Source organism: Perissodus microlepis, chromosome 23, assembly GCF_051167445.1.
Source record: "Perissodus microlepis isolate ML-2025 ecotype Zambia chromosome 23, ASM5116744v1, whole genome shotgun sequence".
NCBI classification, from domain to species: domain Eukaryota; kingdom Metazoa; phylum Chordata; class Actinopteri; order Cichliformes; family Cichlidae; genus Perissodus; species Perissodus microlepis.
The window spans coordinates 28,486,841-28,508,793 of record NC_140482.1 but is presented as its reverse complement, the minus strand read 5'-3'; the positions used below and the strand labels follow the sequence as shown (position 1 = coordinate 28,508,793).

General features: G+C 40.5%; 2 protein-coding genes across 2 annotated transcripts; one reads left to right on the top strand and one right to left on the bottom strand.

The window, feature by feature from the left end:
- The first annotated feature begins 2,482 nt into the window (after positions 1-2,482).
- Positions 2,483-9,569, top strand: rpl5b (ribosomal protein L5b). Its single transcript, XM_084920951.1, has 8 exons — positions 2,483-2,593; positions 3,097-3,166; positions 3,259-3,374; positions 4,526-4,660; positions 4,872-5,074; positions 8,185-8,362; positions 9,119-9,207; positions 9,409-9,569. The coding sequence occupies exons 1-8, from the start codon at positions 2,591-2,593 to the stop codon at positions 9,506-9,508; spliced, it is 894 nt and encodes a 297-aa protein (XP_084777077.1). The 5' UTR covers positions 2,483-2,590; the 3' UTR covers positions 9,509-9,569.
- A 254-nt stretch (positions 9,570-9,823) lies between these two features.
- dipk1ab (divergent protein kinase domain 1Ab) lies at positions 9,824-21,804 on the bottom strand. Its single transcript, XM_084920950.1, has 5 exons — positions 21,542-21,804; positions 11,452-11,586; positions 11,247-11,354; positions 10,994-11,167; positions 9,824-10,904 (listed from the first exon to the last, which is right to left on the bottom strand). The coding sequence occupies exons 1-5, from the start codon at positions 21,593-21,595 to the stop codon at positions 10,092-10,094; spliced, it is 1,284 nt and encodes a 427-aa protein (XP_084777076.1). The 5' UTR covers positions 21,596-21,804; the 3' UTR covers positions 9,824-10,091.
- Positions 21,805-21,953: the final 149 nt, after the last annotated feature.

Genomic DNA, 21,953 nt, shown 5'->3' with positions numbered 1-21,953 from the left:
AAATTGGAAAAGCAAAATGGACAGCTGAAAAAATGCTGAACATGCTGAGGGTCCCTCAAATATACTTGTTAAATGAAAAAAATCGGCAAAAAAAAAATATAACAGCCACACAATCAAAAAAATGGACACATATGGAAACACACACACACACACACACACACACACACAAGATCCAATTCAGTCAACCAGTCTAAATATATTGAATTTGAATCTTACAATGAGATTATCCCATAAAAAGGCTTTCTCTCTCCTCTCTCTCTCTCTCTCTTTCTGTCTGTCACACACACACACACACACACACACACACACACAAGATCCAATTCAGTCAACCAGTCTAAATATATTGAATTTAAATCTTACAATGAGATCATCCCATAAAAAGACTTTCTCTCTCTCTCTCTCGCTCTCTGTCACACACACACACACACACACACACACACACACACACACACACACACACACACACACACACAGGGAGAGAGAAGCAAGTTTCTAGCTCAGTCAAGCAGCCTGGGAGCTGCTGAATTTGAATCCACCAATCAGAGAGGCTGTGTACTTTTTCCCGCCAAAACAGGTGCACGCGGCACAGAGAGACACAGGATTATTGCAGTCTATTTCTCATAGTGACGACTCCCCTCAAACAAATGGCCATAATTTCCTAACCGTAGGGGCTAGAACGGTCATTCTTACACCGTTTTGTTCAGAAGAGATGGGGGAATCTTCAAGTGTTGACAATTTATCATTAAAATATGAATTATTGAAGATATTTGACTTGTAATGCACCATAACTGAGTAGAGCGAAGCGAAAACTGCCTTGACTTGCCCTCAAACAACGCTTTGTAACTCTAAATCTATTTGGAGTATCGATATCATTCTTTCACCGTAAGAGACAGCAGGCTTTGGTGAACAGTCATGGAAATTTTCAGGTCTCTGTGGAAATCCATTAAAAAGATATGACGAGAGAAAAAAGTGGTTCATTTCCAGAGTTTGAAATCTGAAGAAATCTGAGCGAAGGACGAATTTCCTACCCTCAAACAAGTCCAACTCATCTCAGAACGGTAATAGGTGAGAAAAAAATTCTTGAATTGTGAGCATCAGGAGTGTCTGAAGATATCCCGGGACAAGCCTCATGTCTTAACTTCGCTTCATTAAGGAGATATGACGATTCGAATATGCCTCTCATTACAGAAATCCAGCGGTGATTTTGAACAAACTCTCCATTGTCTTTATATGGAGAGTTTTGAGACTTTGTGTTGGTCTGAGGAGATTTGCCAAAATTCTATAAATCCCACAACAATGATAGTGACATTTTCGGAAAGCCAGCAAAAATACCTGCGTTTTCATGTATAATTTGTGGAAGTTGAGTGAAAATTGAGCAAGTAGCAAGAAGTTGTTCGGACATGAAGAGAAGACTGCAAAACCTTCAGTGGCACACTGGAAGCCAAGTGCATAGCAACCATAACAACGCATGTATTTTGTGAAAAATCACAATTTTGCAACTGAAAACTTTAAGAGGCATAAAAGCAAAACGGTAAAAGATTTGAAAAAGCTGATTTATACCTGAATAGCCCAATAATTTGAGAACATTTTAAAGTTTGAATGGTTGTTCTACGTGAAAATATGAGGAAGTAGTTAAGTTTCAAAAACAAGCAAATTTTAGCAGAATTGCAGAAGTTTCCCATTCATTTCAATGGGACAAATTAAGCTTAATATTTTAAAAAGTATAATAGTGAAAAATACCAAAAGACATAGCACACATTAGCAGAAATAGCAGAATAGTTTAAAATTTGAACGGTGAAAATCGGCTGAAAATTGTGGAAGTAGTTAAGTGCCAAAAAGTGTACGGAAGTCCCAAGAGGAACTCAATAGTGTGGATGCTTAAAGCATCCACACAATTATATTGTAGTTAATTAAACCTTAGGAACCAAATTATGTCCTGCTGAAGATGGAGAAATAATATAACAGAAAAAGCTTTTATAGTTTAACACAGGTGTGTGAGGAAAAAAGTTAAAGTAGATAAATGAAACTTTAAGCAGCAGAGCTTTTCCACAGCAGACATTACAACTTGCAAGTTAACTACGCTTGAAAATGACTCTATTCATTATCCATGACAGGGTGTGTCAGTGGCTATGCACAAAGAGTCTGAAACTGAAGGAGCTAAGTGGAATGCAGCTGCAAACTTGACATACATCTCAGCGGTGGGTAAGTCTCGACAAATGCATGTTTCATGATACAGGTCACCAAAGTTTTCTGCCTACAACAGGCTGAGATAGAGAGATAGATAGATAGAGATTCTGAGGGGATGAGGTTGGAAATGTGATGTAATCTAAATGATTTTACACGGGAATGTTAAAACACCAAAACAAAACAAAACACACACCAAAACCCCAAGCAGATAATCGGGTAAATAGCTTCCCCACCTCTCTAGGAGGCAGTGTTGTGAATCCAAGGTTCCAAAGCGGCATGGCTCATCCTGTGACGCGGTACTTACTGAGCGTGCGCACGATGATCTTCCTTTTTCCAGTGCAGCGGAGTCAAGCCCCAGTCTTTGGCTCCGGGCTCCTTCATAAGGAGACAAAAAGACTGCAAAATGGTTTGTAATCTGTCCACATATGTGCCTATATGTATACATTAGGCGTACATCTTGTGCTGTGTGGTGTCAGACGTTTGAAAACACATTGCTGGTGTTCAGATGAAGATAGATTCAGTCTTGCCAATGCCTACCCTGGTCTGCTTAAACGTGGCCTACCTGCTGCCTTTACAAAGTTGCCGCTTCCTGTTGTCTGTAAAATGTTTAATTGTTTACATTGATGTGTGACCAGTAGGTCCTTAAGATCACGTCCTCTTAATTAATATTTTTAAAACTACGTTTGGTCCTGTAGCTTAGCGACTGCCCTACTTAGCAGTTATGCTAACTCCTCCCGTTGATTTTCATTGGGTCGGCTAGCTGATGTTAACCGACTGTAGTTCTTCTATCTGACAGTGACAGTCCAGCTCATAGCAGCATTATAAACCAATCTCCAAGTGTCTCACTGAGGAGTTAAGATCTGTCTTAGTTTTTGAACTTGCTGTTAAGTTGATACTTCGTTTTTTCAGGGTTTTGTTAAAGTGGTGAAGAACAAGGCCTACTTTAAGAGGTACCAGGTCAAATTCAGGAGGAGGAGAGGTAACCCATACCCGTGATGCTCCCACGCGTCTCATGTTTGTCTTATTATGGCTGTCGTGCTGTTAATAACAAATGATTTCTGTGTCTGACAGAGGGCAAGACTGACTTCTTTGCTCGCAAGCGCCTGGTCGTTCAGGACAAGAATAAGTACAACACACCCAAGTACCGGATGATTGTCCGCTTCTCCAACAGGGACATCATCTGCCAGGTAAGCATTTGTTGCACCTGCACCATTATAACTGCAGGAGGTCAAAATATCTGGCAGACACTACAACATTTGGCTGAGAAAGGGTCAGAGTATATGCTGTTGGTGTTCCTCTGTACCTCACTCTGAGGTCCACTTTTTACCCAAATCAGCTGACAAATCCACCAAACCACTTATGTTAATCATTTATAATGCTGATGTCAGGGGCAGAGAAGTGATGTGTATGTTTTTAAAAACATGTTAATGGTAGTAGATGTTTGTGACGTTGACTTTAATAATTTGTAGGGCTGTCAAAGTTTATGTGTTAACGCGGATTAATCCATCATCACATGTTTCTGTCAACGCATTTCGGGCAGTTTGTCCAAAGTTTGTCCATTCTGTCCTCCAGATGGGTTAAATACGTTAAAAATGTTAATCACGTTAAGGTTGACAGCCCTAATAATTTGATAACTAAAGTGTTTGTCAGTCATTTTTACAGAATGGCACATCATTTTTCTGATGTTTCTTCATTGCATTAATGTTTAGAATTGCTTAATTTGTCAGAAACAGCTGGGTTGCTGTTAAGAACCTTAACATCCTGCCATCTATCGTACCATTTTTGCCTTCGTAATGCAGGAAGATTTGATTGGGAAAATGGTTCTACTGTTTCAGCCATGTTTGCTGGGTAGTAACTGGCTTGCAGATCATTTTAACAGCTCATATCCTTCATGCCCATCTTAATTCAAGGGTAAAAAGCTGTGCATATGCGTACTTCTCAGGTACAGCACAGTAGTTTTTGATGAACAGAGCATTGCAGACAAGCTAATTCAAGTTGGTGCCGGTATAACTATGACAGCAGTAAGTCTGGCTTGCTCATGCAGATCAAAATTAAGCGTCACAAGAAAAGAAAAGAAAAAAGCACACACCCCAAAATTCACTTACTTTCATCTCTAGAGATCAGGTTTATTTTATTACCAAGTCAGTTTCCCTTTTGTTAGCTGCAATATTCTAATAACCAAATCTTGCTAAATCTATAAAAAGTTTAAAATTAGTTGCCATTAAATCATTGTGATGTGCAGCAGCGTCATTCTGAGCTGCTTTATAGTCCAGAGTATAAATACACCTTCAAGATTTTTCTCCTCCTGTGAATTCATTTCCTTGCGCTTGTGTTGCAGATCGCCTATGCCAAGATTGAGGGTGATATGATCGTGTGTGCTGCCTACTCACACGAGCTGCCAAAGTATGGAGTCACTGTGGGCTTGACAAACTACGCCGCAGCCTACTGCACTGGTCTGCTGCTGGCCCGCAGAGTATGTATTAAACCTGTTCCAAGAGACTTAAATTGACCTGAAATTTTAGCGATGATATTCATAGTCCTTTGAGAATGTTTAAGCAGATGTCAGCCTCCTAACGATTTGCTGAAATCGGGGCAAATTTGTATAGATAAAGTCTTGGAAACCAGAATCCAGATCCAGAAATAGCCAGCCGTTAAATCTCTTAAATGACATTTTCTGTGCACAGCTCCTGAACAAGTTTGGCCTGGATAAGGTGTACGAAGGCCAGGTTGAGGTGACAGGTGACGAGTTCAACGTGGAGAGCATTGATGGTCAGCCAGGCGCTTTCTCCTGCTACCTGGATGCTGGGCTTGCTAGAACCACCACAGGCAACAAGGTGTTCGGTGCCCTGAAGGGGGCTGTGGATGGAGGCCTGTCCATTCCACACAGGTAACTTCTACAGACACAAAAAACGCTCCAGCAATTTAGTTCTTGAAATATTTATACTTTTGAGAAATTGCTTAAGGGACGGTCTTACATCCTGTAATATTTTGTATGGATGTCATAAGGAGTAAATCATTAGGTCTAGTTAAAGTCTAAAAGCCCTGTAAATGCCATAGATGCATGCAGAAAATTAAACGTTCAAACATCTTGGTGCTACTCGTGTTGAGTTTGAACTACAGACCTTCATGGAAAGCGTTTGGCAAAGTCTCAGCAATTAGAAGTTGGTTTACATGTAACGGTTAGTTTCGGTCTTGGTATTGCGTGTGCTGACTGAGGAAACTTGAGAGAAAATATTTATCATTACCGTTATTAGTGTTGCCTGCTGAGAAAAAGACCTTTTATGTTGAGCTTGTTGTCTTTGAGTTTTCCACCAATTTTTTGATAAAGCGTCTTTGAGTTGAAGGCTGTTACTACCGTGTCATAAAGTGATTACTGAAGTACCTCAGTTGGTTTGGGTGGCGGTAGAAAAGCAGTTGTTTGTAAATTGAATCCTATCGTGTGACAGTGCTTTGAATTATTTCAAGACTCTGCAGAAGCAGCTCGGTAAAAGTGGTTGGTTTCAATCACAGTACCTCAGTCAGAGCCACAGGTGTTTTGAGTGGGAGAATGTGTCACTTACCTCTCTTCGGCAGAGAATAAGTAGGGCTATTAGTGGGAATGATTACATGTAATGAATGAATGAGACAGCCAGTGCATCGTGTCGGATGAGTCTTTGTAGAAGATGGACTTATAAACAGAACAACAAAGCGGTCGTCCGAATGCTGTCAGAAACGTCCAAACTTGTGTTACTTAAACAAAAAACGAAGAACAGAAACGGGTCTTTGGATTGCCGCTTTAAGTGCTGCGGTGAACACGTGGGACAGTTATCTTTTCCTCAGCATGAAAAGTAAAAGATAAAACGATCAGATTCCCGCTAGCCTGTTTATTATTCTGTTGGCACAGTTAAGGATCTGCCGTTTTACGGAGTTAATCACTGCACAGTTATTGAGTCGGACCAAGCAGGAAAGCAATAATAAAATAAGCATCAGGATTTTTATTTATTTTTTCATATACAAGCTACAAACGTTAAACTACTGAATGTTATCCTGCTGTTACTCGTCTTACAAACGCAGACATGTGGAAGTAATTGATGGATCTGAAGATTAAGTGTAAAACGAGGCAGCTGATATCCTCCGCTTTCGGTTGACTGTATTACTCGCTACCATCAGTGTATCTGAACTCGCAAGCTACACAAACAGTATGCCTAATTGCAGGTGGATAATGCTTGATCCTGCAGCTGTTCTGTGTGGCATTTTATTTATTTTTGTAATTGAAACAGAGTTTTGCAATATGTGAAGCCTGTGAGACAAGAGAGCAGCAATTAGTGGCATGTCTTTAAGTCTCTAGCCATACAGGGTGGGTCAGAAAGAATCATCTCATATCAGAGTCCTTTAATTTCGCTGCTATTCATCAGTGACGATGGATGTTGGGGGGGGAGGCATTCGTGAGCTTCTGGTGATTGCTGGTAGCCTAGCAGTAGCAGTGTGTCCAGACTTGCAAAAGTAACGGTAAAGGTTGACTGTGGACGGCACGGCATATTTCACTTGTGAACATTGTAGGTTTTGTATGTAAAATTGTCCATTAGTTTAAAAAAAATATATATATAGATAGCGTTTTGAGATCATTGATTCTTTTTATACAACCTGTCTAATGACATTTAGAATACTTTACACTGCATTGCACAAATATGAGTAAATGTGTTGGGTTCAAACGTTGTAGGCAAAAATAACTTCAGGTTGTATTTTGATCTCGATGCCTTTTTCTTTTAAAAGCATGTTAAGTAGATTTATTTCACTAGTTCATCTTACCCGCTATTATTTGCTTGACAGAAAGTATATTTAGTTTGTTCTGGGGAGGCCACTATTTTAAAAAGCGCATTTTTTTTAAAATTAGAAATAAAATGGTTTATGCAACTAATTCTTAAAATAATTTCTTTTACTTCTTAGTCTGCACTTGATATCTTGTAATGCACCTATGCTCCCTGAAGATGGCAGCAATGCACCTAGAGGCAGTTTGTTTGACCTCATTTACTGAAAGTGTTAGCTGCGTGTGGCAGGGAGAGAATAGATGCTCCTCTGCAAACAGTAGAAACATAAAAAGCCAAAGAGACTGAAACCGCATTCTCAGTGAGAGCTGGGTCCAGTGAGAACAGAAAACTAGAATGTCCAAATCTTTAAAAACAATGCCCGATCACTGGAAAGTGGAGTAGGGTAGGCACACTAGCCCGGATAGATTTGAAAACGGCATTTTTGTCTGAAAACACTCCGCGTCCACACTAGCGTTTTCAGAGTTGTGCGTCCACATTGAAACGGCCGAAAGCGCTTACGCTCCAGTACTGCGCACGCGTGAAACGAAAGAAGATTTGACCTGCCTCATTTATTTCCTTTCTGGCTCTTTGAAACGTCGCGGCAGAATGTTGAGGAAAAGCACCAAGTTTTTTAAATGGACTAACAATGAGGTGGAGTTGTTGCTGCGAGTAACACAAAAGTACAAAGTTGCAAAAGCGAGTGAGAGTTAAAGAATTTGAAGATAAGCCATCTGGAGCATGGGCAGACTGATATTAATCTTTAATAGGGCTGTCAAAATTGAGAGCAAACAAAACATTAAACTGCTATCTTAGTTTAATTGGTCACATGACTGCTTCATATGACTAACATGCGTCATCGTTTTAGAAAGTCTGCGTTTTTGCCGTCCCCACTGCGAAATGTATGCTTTTTCGAGAGCGTTTTCAAAACGCTACGTCTTCCATCAGCCAAAACGCCGTCTCAGTGTGGACAGGAGGCCAAAAGGGAGAGAAAACGATGCGGTTTCAAACGAAAACGCATTAGTGTGGACGTAGCCTTGGTCTTGGCTAAGTGAACTTATTGGAAACCGAAGTGAAAATCGGACAACTTGCTTAACTGAACCATTTTTGTATTCGAAGAATAATTTAAATAGACACAGATAAGACCAAGTGTGTGGAATCTGCACTGCATATCAACAGTGCTTTCTCTTTTTTTTTTTTTTTTGGTCTGCAGCACCAAGCGCTTCCCTGGGTATGATACAGAGAGCAAAGAGTTCAACGCTGAGGTCCACCGCAAGCACATCATGGGCATCAACGTGTCTGAGTACATGAGCTATCTGATGGAGGAGGATGAGGACGCTTACAAGAAACAGTTCTCTCGCTTCATCAAGAATGGAGTCACCCCTGATTCGGCAAGTTCACTTTCTGCATTATAAAATTACCTTTAGTCTGTTCTGCATTGTACAGAAATGGCAGGGAGCTGGTGTTTTTATTGTGACATTTGAGTTTTGTGTGGATTTGTAGATTTATTCAAATTTCAGGTGGCAGGGGGGCTCTAGTTTTCTTTAGTGTTGGAGTATATTTTTGTTCGTTTTATTGAACCTTGTGCACTGTAACTGTAGTTAATCTAGGTTAAGCTTGGGGTTTACTAAGCAATGGCCCTTTGCCATTCACAAAGTAATTAACTAGAACATTCTAATCCCAGTTACAGGGTATTGATGGTTTTCAAAATGTGTGATAATGGTTTGAGATTCAGTTCTAAAGTGATCCCATGTCACTTCCTGAGGCTAAGCTGTTGACTTACAAATCTTAGATCAATCACAGCAAATTTGTGCCTTTGTACGTCTCAACATAGAACATTTGCACAACACATTTGCCAGCTTAGTTTTGTGTGTTGAGCAATTTTAGCGGAGCTACTTCAGCTGGTAAAATGAGAGAGCAGGATTTCTGCGTGGGGAATGAGCGATGCAGTGCACGAATGAAGCATTTCATCATTGATGTAGTTGCCACTATTTGAACATTTTGGTTCTTAGAATAGTTTAGGGCTGAAAAATCAGCCAAATGATAATAATCGAATCTATTTTTGTGCGTGTGTGTGTGTACATTGTGAAATCCAAAATCGGTATTTTTTTTTAGGACATAAGATTGAGTCGTTATCCATTTTTCAGATTGAGGAAATGTACAAAAAGGCTCATGCTGCCATTCGCGAGAACCCAGTCCATGAAAAGAAGCCTCCCAAAGAAGTCAAGAAGAAGAGGTGAGAAGTGATTCCTGGGCTTTACTTTACTCTTTCTCAGAACTGAAATTTGAAATTGGGAGGGAAATGTCAGTTTGAGATCTAGGCTAATTCATGGGGAATACCATGACTCCAGTGCCTTTTTGAACTAGTTTTGCCACAGCGGCTCTGACGCAATTAATTTAAACTAAATTCTAATTGTCTATGTGTGTTTCTGCGAAGGTGGAACCGTGCCAAGCTCTCTCTGGCCCAGAGGAAAGACCGTGTCGCCCAGAAGAAGGCCAGCTTCCTCCGGGCTCAGGAACAGGAGGCTGCAGATTAAGGCGTTGGTCTGCTCCGTTCCGAATGAGGAAATTTGTTCTAATAAAGCTATTGAAAAGGAATTGGTCCTCTTGTGAGTTTTTTTTCCTACGGCATTTGCTATAATGGGCAGCTCTTGAGACTATTTTAATATTAAAAATATCTTTTGTTTTCGTAAAGTTTAGTTAATCTCTCTAAGTAGGTCAAAAAGAGCAAAACAGGGATTTGCCAAAAATAGTGTTGAACTGGATATCCACTGGAAGCCTTGGAAAACTGTTCATTACACCCATAGACTCAGTCAGCATATAGTACACAAGCTACCCAAAAGAACATGCAGGACCTTACTTCAAATTTATTATTCACCTTCATCCTGGTTTCAAAAAAATTGCACTCAGTTTACTGCAGTTAATCCTAACGGAGTCCGTTTGTGTACATGATTTAATATTGGTGACGTTGCTGACACCTATAGTGCCAACTTAAAATACATCTGTTAAACATTGAATACCACAGGATTATTAGTTTCCACAGTGAAAATGATTGTCCATTTTATTAATAAACTTAAAGGGCAAGCGTCAGTCGTTGTGCTGTTGTGCAATTCTCGCTTATTAGGAATCTTTTGTGTGAGAGATTTTCTTCCACAGCAAAGTCTTGAGGTTGTTTAGAATGAGCGAATGTTCAATTTCCATCTGTTCTGCTGAACCTTTCAATGCGATGCAAGCGTACAGCTGCTTCTCAAGCTCCTCGCTCATATCAGATGGCGCTCCCCTCAGAATGTAGTCCTTGAGTGCGTCGCAGGCTTTGGCTAAGTTTGGCCTGGTGACTTCTGTTGTGCAGCGATGCTTGGTGAGGTCACAGGAAGTTAAGCAGTCGGCTCCGTACAGACAGTCCTCGTCCACGTCGCAGCGCTGCTGCCTGATGACTTCTTGGAAGATGGCTTCGGGCACGATGTGGCGCGCGTCCATCACCTTCAAGTCGTGGCGGTCGTTGTAACCGAAAGTGGTGGCGCTCACGTCGCACATGAGGAAGCTTCCGAAAGTGCCGTGGAAAATATCCTCGACCAGCTCCAGCAGTCCAATGGAGATCTTGGCCTTGTGTGGCCAGGATGGAGTGAACCACTGGTCCATGCTGCGGCGCAGACCGGCAGGGATCCACATTTCGATAATCCAGGGTAGACTAATCCCATACAAGGGAGAGTGTGGTACTTTCTCCATGACATATAGATCTCCACAGAAGCCCAATAGCTTGGGTGTGTGCTCTCTGTCATGCAGGACTAAAGCCAATAGGAATTCATTGAGCTGCAACAAAGCCCATGTGGAGCGAGCCTCTGGCAGTGAGATATGGCTGTCCTTATTGCCATCTGCAATGGACAATACTTGAGTTGCCAGCTCAGCGAGGTTTGCCTGATCCCCCACTTTGGCCTGTAAAGAAATGTAGTTTAAATGAGGTTTAAATCCAAACTGAAGCTTTGAAATTGGATCTGACAGTATTTAGTGTTTGGCTTTCTAACCTTTAGGTGGTCAGTGATCATCTCTCTGAACTTTTCCACTGAGGTTCCCTTGGTTGGTTTGTTGAAGGCTGCAGAAGTCTCTTTCCTGGGCTCACCTCCCAAATCATAACGAGGAGCCTCCTCCATCTGGCACTTAATAACACCCTCTAGGTCTCCCCAGCTCCCCGAGTAAACCTAAAATAAAGATGCAGCCAAATTAATAAAAAGCAGACTGGAGAGTGATGTTTGCATTTATAAAAAAAAAAAAGCTGACCTGGCTGTTGGGGTTGGCAGTGAGGCACTTTCCCAGGTAAAGAGTCTGTTTCTCACACAAGCTGCTGCAGGCTGAGCCATCAATGACTCCTTTTTTGTATTTGTCACACTGAAAAAAAAAAAAAAAAAATTGGCACAGAACTGTAAACATTTTGTAGGACCTGATGGGATTGGGCGGGTACATAATGGGAGTATGAAATGCTCACTATTGAGTTTTTGCACTCGTGCCCACGACACATCTCTGTGTAGGATGAGTACTCCACATAGACTATCCAGCTCCCCACGAACACTGCCAGCCACGAGAAGAACAGGTACTTCATGTGCAGGTAGGAGAACCTCGCCTGTTGGCAACATATTTCAAACATTTACGTTACTTTTGGAGTGAATTGCAACTGTAAAACTGTATTATGGGAGTTCATTGTTTTAAATTCATACACAGAGTGATATCAGGCTTTCAAAAAAACAATCTGCACTCTATTATGTTTCAGTACTGTAACTGCATACAGATATCTTGATATTGCAGTGCATTAAACTGTCAGATCTGTGAAACTGGAGATTTGACACATCATAATGGAGATTAATGAGAGAATAAGAGTCATATTTGTTACTTGAGGCCAGTTCATTGCTCTTCCTTCATTTGATGAGCACACACTGTACCTTACTTCATTTTTTGCTAATGCACATTTATAGATAAAATCAGGACCCTGCTGCTAATGTTGACTGAAGCATTGCTCCACATATTTTATATGTCAAAGCCAGCTCGCTTGTTATGATCAGAAATCACTAACTTGAAAACCGCAACAACGGTACAGTGACATCAATTGCATTGTGCAGGAACACAAATATGCATAAAAAATTGGAGGCCTTGTAACAAAAAGAAACAAAACTACAAGTTAAACTTTGGGGAAACAGTGTTTTCCCCCAAATCAGCATTCAGGATAATTAACACAGTTTTGTCTTTTGCAAAGGCTGAGGTTTGCTGAGTTGTTTTCCCACACACTCTGCTTCTTTAAAAACTTAAATCAACCCCGTCAATAGACTTGTGACCTGTCCAGGGAGTACCCCACTTCTCAACCTAACACAGCGGGGACAGGCTCCAACCCACAGCAATTCTGATTTAGATAAGAGAGTAACAAAATGGATGAATGTGTCTGACATGGTTAACTTTAATGGGTTTATCTTCTAAAAAAAACAAATTTAAGGCCAGTATACACAATTTTCAAATGAACACTGACATCATTCATTTGGAGAAGTGGCTCAGGAGTTGATTCCAATGTCTTTGACTGAACTGCACATTGTTCTCAATGGTTAGTTGTGTGCCTGTACAACAGTATGCTAACAGTGTTGGGGGCGGGGTGCAAAAAAACCAAACAAAAAATGGCAAAAATTAAATTTACTTTTTGCCACTTGAGGGCAGCAGAACAATCTCTAAACCAAACACTTTCATTGCACGTTATGTCCTCCTTGGGATTACCAGTTTATATACCCAGCAGACATAGAAGAAGAAAGATTAGCATTCATTGAGAATATTCATTTATTCTGCTGTGTTGCTTTGTTTTAGCACCGTTTTTGTTCTCCACCACTTGCTGACAAAAAGCACTTAGAATTCCACCTTATTTAATAAATGTTAAATGCTCTAAATGCTCTGGCTTCCTACTACGCATGCATGTTAGACTAACTGGTGACGCTTAATTACCTGTAGGCATGTATGGGAGAGTGTGTGTGGTGGACTGGTGACAGGATGTACCCCTTTTGCTCGATGACAGCTGACAGAGCAAATGACTGTTGACATTTAAGGCTCATCGTGCCCTCTCACCATCTTGTGTGTCTGACCTCTTTCTTGCATATGATCTGTATATAGCCTGAGACTCTCAGGCAGAGGGCTTTTATTTGTTCCAGAGGAAAAGCTGCAAACTAGTGATGGCATTGAGGCAGAGATCCAAAACTGAGTAACAGGCTGCCTGAAGAAATGAGGGCAGCAGAGTCAGCGGCCTCTTTAAAATCTCTTTCTAAGACATACTATTATTGGAAAGCTTCTTCTGATTCCATTATGTTTTTGTCAATTTAGTGATTCAGCTTTTTTTCTGTTAAAATGTTTCCTTGCTTGCATCCTGTACACAGTGATGGTTTGTTTTGTTGTACTGCCATTCGTTATTTGAAGCTGTATGATTATTATTATATTAAATAACAAGTTAATGGTGTTAGTGCTTTGATCCTCAGAAAAAAAGTGAAGAAAAAAGAGTTTATTTGTTTTTAGCTAATAAATAAAATTGCTACCAGTGGTAATGTTACTCTTCTTCTACTTCTTTATTTTGGCTTCTCCCTTTAGGGGCACCACAGTGACCCCTACAGTCCAAGCACATGCATGTTACTGCCTCTGCCTCCATCTCACCTGATCCCTATCATCCTACTCTGCATGTCCAGCTTCACTACATCCACAAACTTCCTCTGAGGTCTTCCTCTTTTTTTCCCCCTCATACCTAGCAAGTCCATATTTAACAGCCACTGTCCCTCCTTTTTACAAACCATTTTACCCTTGCCTCTCCAAACTGCTTAACTTAAGCTGTCTCTCTGATGTACTAAATTCTAATCGTGTATGAAATCGTAGCATCTTCAACTCTGCCACCTCCTATCAGTGCCAACATCTCCACACCATACATCATAGCAGGTCCCGCTTCCTTTCTGTAAACTTTCCCTTTCACTCTTGCACTATCTTTCTGTCACAAGTCACCCTTGACACTCATCTCCACCCATTCCACCATGCCTGCACTCTCTTATTCACCTCTCTTGTGCATTGTGCATTGCTTTGGATGGTAGATCCCAGGTATTTGAACGCATCTAACTTCATCTAAGGACAAGCGACTAGACTTCTTTAAGTTTCTTTAAGACGTTTCACCTCTCATCCGAGAAGCGCCTTCAGTTTTAAGCCCAAATGGTGGCTAGTCCCTGATTTGAAGTTCCCTAAGAGGGTCGTCGACTACTATTGATCATGTGCCTCATCACATGAGCCAAGGTGCGAAAAAGGCCGTCGGTCACTATCAGCAGAGGTTTTGGGTGCAACCATAGTGAGACCCAAACTTCTTGACGTCCACTCACATCTGTCGCATGTGTCAGTTGATCTCAATAAGTCACATGACAGGGTGAGGCAGGGTCTCAACAATGTTTTCACCTGAAACCTCTGCTGATTGTTGCATGGTGTGCTGCTTTTTCAGATGTTTTAGAGCCTTTAACTTTGCCAGACACGTTCTATTTAAAGTATTTTTTGATTCAACAGGTGTGGGTATGGTTAGTGACATTTAACTCAGCTTTCCAAAAAATGTGGTTAATGAAAGTTATTATTAATTTTTTAAGAATAATCAAAATAAAATTTGTCCAAGTATATGAAACATTTACAAATATGCCAAAAACCTAGAAATCAGGAAGTATTCAAATACAGAACTGTACTACCACAGTACCACTAATGGATGTCTCCCTTTTACAATATTCAGACTCACAGTCATTATAGTAATTAACACAAGTTTAAGGGCTAAAAGATGAATGAATTTGTTGCTACACAGCTGCTGAGAAAATGCTAAATTCAAACTTAGCACTGCTTTAATCCAGTATTATCTATGGCTTTTATTTATGGCTGAATAAATGACTCAAGCAGGTCACTTACTAGCCGTAGAGTGCACCTCAGTACCATCATTAACATTACTGTTCCACTTTTTGAAGAAAATAATTATGGAAAGCTCAATCAATTTGGAAAATGAGTATAAAAAATGTGTTTACAGTTGTAATGGTCTGATGTAAGTGAATAAAGAGACCTTTTAATTGATGTTTTCAGTGGTCATTTGGTCTATTAGTAAGGGAACAAGCCTGTAAAAGGAATGCAAATAAGCTCTAAACTGAGTTGTATCACTGAGTACATCATTAAAGCAATTGCTTCTAAATAGGTGCTCAGTAATTAACAGTAAATGGTGTTCGCGGCCTGCTGTGTGAAACATTTAGAGTGACTCCAGACTCATTACTGTGTCTTTTGATTTTCTTTCTAATTCCCTGCCTGATAAAATATACACTCCACTTAGATCTATATGGCATTTTTCCAACTGGAGAACATTAGTGAACAAAAACAGACTTTTTAGCAGTCCCACTTCCTTCTCTATTAATGGTTCTTGCACTTAGTGCTTGACAGTGATGGACACCCCCTGCTTCCCACCTCTGCCCCTTTCAGATCCAATTTATTTATTGGCATAAGTCACTCTGTCTCTGTCCCCCTCATCTTCTTCCTCTCTGTAGCACTCTACAATCCATCTTCTTCTTTTGTCCCATCAATGATAGTTTAATAGCAGTTGTAAGACAATCTAACAATGTAATAAAAGTCAAATATCTGATTTTTTCCAGTATTGGATAGTAGATTACGCAGTATTTGTCATTCGTATCTCTTTCCAAATGGCTTTGTCAACCATTTTCTGCTTTCAACACCATAGATAATGCAGAAATTTTGCTTTCAGACAGCCTCCATATGTCACTATCTAATCTAATTTTTTGCCACGCAGTGACCTCAGATCTCGCGGTACTCAGTCCTGGTGTTATTAGGATGAAAGGAGCAGACAACAACTAAACATTTAAAAGCAGAATTAGATTAATTTTGAGCTGCTTGTTGGCAGTGTATCATGCCATAAACACACTATTGAACCATTATTTTGTTGTAAAGTTAAAGGCCCCATAATACCTTATCACCCCAATAGAGCACTTGGCACTCAGACTGCTGACTTACTTGTGGTTGGGATATTTAAAAGTAGAAAGGGAGAAGAAGCCTTCAGCTTTCAGTCTCCTTTTCTGTGGAACCAGCTTCCAGTTTGCATTTGCAGACACGCTCTCTGCTTTTAACATCAGGCTTAAAACCTTCCTTTTTGATAAAGCTTATAGTTAAGGTTGTTCTGCCTTAGTTTATTGTTCACTCACCTTTTTCACTCCCTGTGTGTTTACACACCTCTTTGCATTTAATTATTAGTTATTATTAATCTCTGGCTCTGTTCCACAGTATGTTTTTTCGGTCCTGTCTCTCTCCCATCACCCCCAACCGGTCGTGGCAGATGGCTGCCCCTCCCTTAGCCTGGTTGTGTCAGAGGTTTCTTCCTGTGAAAAGGGAGTTTTTCGTTCCCACTCGGGGTTTTCTCTGCATTACTGTAGGGTCTCTACCTTACATTATAAAGCACCTTGAGATGACTGCTGTTGTAATTTGGCACAATACAAATAAAACTGAATTGAACTGAATTGAACTCTCACTAGAAATTAAATGCTGAACCTATTTCACTGGCTGATTGTTAACAGTGGCTCTCTACCGTTTGGGACTGTGAAGTTTGAGTACATTATTTTACTTTATGTTTCACTAAGGGCACTGAAAAAGCAACACACAAAGTCAGTATCTATTTATTCTGTCTCTATGGTGTTTAAAGAGGTTTGTGTCCTGTTGGTCAATGATGCAGAAACACAGTAAAGGAAGTAAGATTTAAAACCACAGAAGCATGTCAGTTATCAGTTATTCACTCCCAGCAAAGAGTGAGGAGGAAGAGAAACATTCAGATAATTTATGTAACAATGAAACCTATTTTGGAAAGAAAATCAAACCCCGGTGCAGTGCTTGTTCATGTTTTTGCAGCTGCAGTTTAAAAACGTCCCCTAAACGTTTTGTTCATAAAGTTACTGTTCTGAAAAGAGGACAGCTGTAAGGCTGCATCAACTGAGTGTGGATGTGTGAGTGTGAGAATGATCGTGACTGTTAAAAACGTAGCCGTGCAAAACGGGCAGATTGTGGGCTGTCGCTTTCTCAACCAAACAACGCTCAGCATTATAGAATGGCTGAGTATTTGTAACAATAAACCATAGAGAAGGAATAAATAAAATCTGATAAAACATTTTGTCGGCCCCAATTTGAGTTTTACACCATCAGAGTGACATTCTGTAAAGGTTAGCACCTTGGGCTGCATGTCACTTTTTCCACATCTCCACAGGATTATTTGAGATTTAAGGCTTAGGTTTAGTGTTTAAATTGGAATTAAACACCGGCTTAGATTGTTGAAACAGAGGAAGAACAGATAGACAGACAGACACTTAAAGATTCATGATGCTATTAGTAAAACTCCATTTTCTCTTACATTTTATTTATGTAGTGACAATTTACAACAACAGCTTCATTGATACCATAAGGTAAAGACCCTTGATTACTAGAGAAAGAACCTTAATGATAAGGTGACACCCTATGAGCCACACTTGGCAGCAGTGGGAAGGAGAAAACCCCTTTTAACAGGAAGAGACCTCCAGTAGAACCAGCCAATCATCTACTGCGATTGGCTGAAGCGTGAGGAGAAAGAGTAGAGAAAAAACAGGAGCACAGAGAGACAAGGACAAATCACAAACTGGAAATGACAAAAGTTAATGACATTTGGTAGTGACATATAAACAAAAGAGGAATGAAAATTAAGATACCTGATTCAGTCCTGACATTAAGCTTTATCAAAAAGAAATGTTTGAAGTCTAATCTTAAAAGTAGTGACTGTCTGTCTCCTGAATTTAAACTGGGAGCTGGTTCATAGGAAAGAAGCCTTCCATCCTACCTTTTGAGACTGGAAGAAACACAACTCTGCCTGCAGTCTAAGAGCGAAATTCTTAGGCTGTGGCTGGAAAACACTGGTGGAAGCATTGGGACTAAACCTGAACATTAAAGTTGTCACCTTTTGAAAAGTTATCAAGCTGGAAGACATTAAAACTGTGTTTTTCACAGCTGTATATACTGAACCAACTGAGTTGGGTGATAATTTGATGTGTACTCATTATCAAAACTGATTGCTTTTATAATGCACAATCATTTGATCCATTATTAACATGACAATATTGACGCATGAATCTTCTGCTTTCACAGAATTCTCATTTAACAGCAACACTGATATCACTGGGAGCGCAGGTTCATTCCTTTTTTGACATTTTAAAACAATCGTTCATTCTGACTGGCGCTGAGATCTGCTGGCCCTCACACATCTTATTCCAAATTCTACACTTTTTCAATGTGTCTTACTGATAATGTTTAAAAAAAATGATGCACAATCACCGTGCAAGAACCCTGCAAAAAAATAGGAAATCCATTGAAGTCTTGCTATTTAAATATCATCGTTGTTGCTTTGTCTATTGATTGATGTACTTACAAATCTGACCGTGCAGATCCACAGCAAATTTAACAGCAGTAACCGCACGAGTAAGTGCTGTGTGTACCTCCCATCTATTGTGTTGTAGTTGAAATACATCAACAGCAAAAACATTATGGAAATGGTGCTCTATGGGGAAAACAAATGCATGGTTGGCCTTTTTCTAATCGATAGTTTGTGGCTTTCGTTTCAAGTCTGGCCTATGCTTTTCTATCTGCTGCATCATGTATTGACCCTTTGTGAGTTGAGAGAGTTACACAAACATGGCTAATGAGCCCATATTGATTGTGGCTGCTGTGACAGCTATTAATTAGAGACTGACTGGGAACTGTGGCCATATGCTGAGGTGGGTGGAAAGAAACAGTCTGTCTTCATCTGGTTGAACTCTCCTCTAAACCAACCCACGGCTCTGTTAAAAGGCTTCTGTATTTAGCCCTGAAGGTTTCGTGAAATAACATTGAAAAAAATCGAGGACGTGCTGTACTATTACAAAGGATCACCTGCTGTTGATCTGTTGAAGCAGAGAGGAGATTTAAGCTGATCACGAGCACCACATCACTGTTCTGACACTTGGTTTTTGCAGCGTGCACACCATTCATCCATTATGTATGATTATACAGCTATCCCTCAGAGGTTGCTGTTTAATGGGCTTCTGTGCAGGGATGAGAACGACATGAGAACAGAGAAACAAAAGATGGAGAGGCCAGGAGGATTCATTTGCAGAGAGGTTGCTTAATATCACTGACAAATAGAAAAGCAGGCCAACATAAAGAGAGATGCAGCTAAAGGACTGATAGAAAGATGCATCAGAAACAGCCCGGCCACGCTTCTCCGCTTCTTCTCTCTTCGAAGTCTCTGAAGTGAGAAGGAGGCCACATTGTTGGAACAGACATTATGAAGATCTGACTCATCACTGTACAGACAGCAGACAACCCAGCCCCTGTAATATCCTCCTGAGTAATACAGCAACGTTAACACATGTGAACTTTATCACCAACTTTATCACAACAGAGAGAACTTTATTGTTCTCTCTGTTGTGAAGTTAGACATCTAGCTCTTTGACATCATGGCCATTTCCTTTGCAGCGATGCATGCAATAATAACTTGCAAACCCTGCCATTCACTTCCCGTTGTTCTAAAACAACAAATCTTAAGCATCTTTTCTCTTTTACTGATATCTTTGCAGTATTTAAATAATATACATAATGAGCTGTAGTACAACCAACTAACAGATGAGCTTCTGTAGCTCAAACTGAGGAAAAAGCTCATGCTGGTTCTGATAGAAAGATGTCAGAATTCACAGTCCATCACACTTTGTTGTGCATGGGGCTGCATAGCCACAGACCAGTCAGCCACAGACACCAGTGGGCACGTGAGCATCAAAGGTGGACCACAGAGCAGTGGAAGAAGGTGATGACACATTTCTTTTAAATCATGTGGATGGCTGAGTGCATGTGGCTCGTTTGCCTGGGAAATACCTGGGACCAGGGTGTACTATGGGAATAAGGCAAGCCAGAAGAGGCAGTACACCAGTTTGGGCAATGTTCTGCTAGGAAGCCTCCAATCACGCATCTGTTGGATGTGCTGGACAAACAAGTCCAATCCATGGAGGCCCCACATCGCCACTTAAAGGATCTGTTGCTAACATCTTGGTGCCCGATACTACAGCTCACCTTCAGGGGATTAGTGGCGTCCATGTCTTGATAGGTCAGGGCTGTTTTGGCAGCAAAAGGGGGCCCAACACAATATTAGGCCGGTGGTCATAATATTAAGCCGGATTGGTGCATATGTTCGACCTTTCTTTCTTATTTCTTGGTTGAAATTTTACATCTTTTGAATCTTTACCTGTGATGAAATACTTCATGTGCAGCTCCATTTGGAGACAACATCGATTCTTTCTGATTTCAGTTATAATATATATACAGTTGAACTACTCATGAAATTTGAAATAATACTGTTATTATTACAGGCTTAGTAGTGCAGTGTTTAGTGCTGTTGCAAAAAAATACTATTTATATGCGCCCTCCCCCCCCTAACAATAAAATAAAGTATTTCACTATTTCAGTGGAAATAGCTTCTCTCGAAGGATGACTGAATGACACTTCTTAAGTCATCACTGGAAGGCTAGGGTGGCCTAGAAAACTGAGCGATACTGGTGGCTGCGCCTTGAGACTGACTGTCTCTTCTTTTTTTCACTGCATTTGACGGTTTTGTTTCTAACATACATGAGTACGGACAGGAAGCAAACAGGAGCAGCTGCCGAGATAAAAGAGTGAAGAAAATGGTGCAGATTAGATAAGGAAATTTGTTAAATTAGGTAAAGCAAACGAAACAAAATGCAATAACAGTAGTTTGACAGAGAAGTGAAGCATTTAACCCTCTTTAGCCAAGTGGAAAACACGCTGAAGTTGACTTGCTACTCGTCTGTGCATTTCGTTTCCTGAGACCTCCACCTGTCCTTGAGGGACTTCCCCAGTTTAATTTTACTTATGAACAATTCCTCTGTGGACTTCACCTAATTTCACTCACAGAAAATGATTACACAATATTCTTTCAAAGATTCTCAAATGAGGAGCATAATCATATCAAACATAAATCTAGAACTTTATATTAACTTACATCAAAGCATGAAACGTTTGCAGTGCTTAATCCAGCTGAGTGAAGGTAAAACAGCCATTAATATCTGGCGACTCTTCTAGATATATCACACTAGATCTATGTGAGATATCTGAATGACTTACATAATCAAAGGAGATCTTAAACTTTTGCAGCATAAAAAAGCCTCCTTTGAATGGATGGCAACCAGCTAAATGCATCATGGAAGTGGTTGCTACAGTAACGGAGATCAGGAGGATGGTTGAGTCCTGTCGAGTCGTCGAGCATCAAGTGACTTTATGACTCATTGTAAGAAGCCTACACAGTATTCTGTAAATTACCTCCAAATCCATGTGAGATATCTGAAGGTTAAATAAAAAATATATATATATATGTTTAACAGTAATCAAGCGCAGCGTCACTCATTTAGGCTCCCTGTAACATCCGAGCGCATGCAAACATACATCGACAGATTTTTAAATGGACTTCGCACCACAGTGAAGATGGATTTCCTTACCTGGATGTACAGAGGCTTTCTGAAGAACCCCCATGGAAACAGACCTCTTGCCATGGCAAATGCCGAACATCTCACAGCAGCTGCTGAAGCAATAAATTCGGTGTGCACTTCACATTCGTATCAGGCAACGCCTGTTGGAGTGACCCTGGAAAATTTCCACATATAAATCATCATTATTGGTGTCGGCAGCACCGTGGATGTGCGTTTAGGCGCCGAGAGACAGCGGACTGAGCTGCACCGCTTGCTGCAGCGAAGTCAGACTCATATTGGTTTATGATCACTTCTGGAGGCGTTTTGGCCAATTACAGAAAGAGGATGCGCACCAGTTTGCTAACCTTCCCGCGTTTCCTTAACAAATGCTGGCGATTTGGTTACGTTTTGGTTCTGTTTTTGCAAATTAGGCCATAAGGTA

Coding starts and splice junctions, on each gene's coding strand:
- dipk1ab (XM_084920950.1), bottom strand. CDS start 21,595: ATGGCAAGAGGTCTGTTTCCATGGGGGTTCTTCAGAAAGCCTCTGTAC. Junction 11,355..11,451: donor ACGAGTGCAAAAACTCAATA/GTGAGCATTTCA, acceptor TTTTTTTTTCAG/TGTGACAAATACAAAAAAGG. Junction 11,168..11,246: donor CTGCCAACCCCAACAGCCAG/GTCAGCTTTTTT, acceptor TCTTTATTTTAG/GTTTACTCGGGGAGCTGGGG.
- rpl5b (XM_084920951.1), top strand. Junction 4,661..4,871: donor GTCTGCTGCTGGCCCGCAGA/GTATGTATTAAA, acceptor TTCTGTGCACAG/CTCCTGAACAAGTTTGGCCT. Junction 8,363..9,118: donor ATGGAGTCACCCCTGATTCG/GCAAGTTCACTT, acceptor TCCATTTTTCAG/ATTGAGGAAATGTACAAAAA.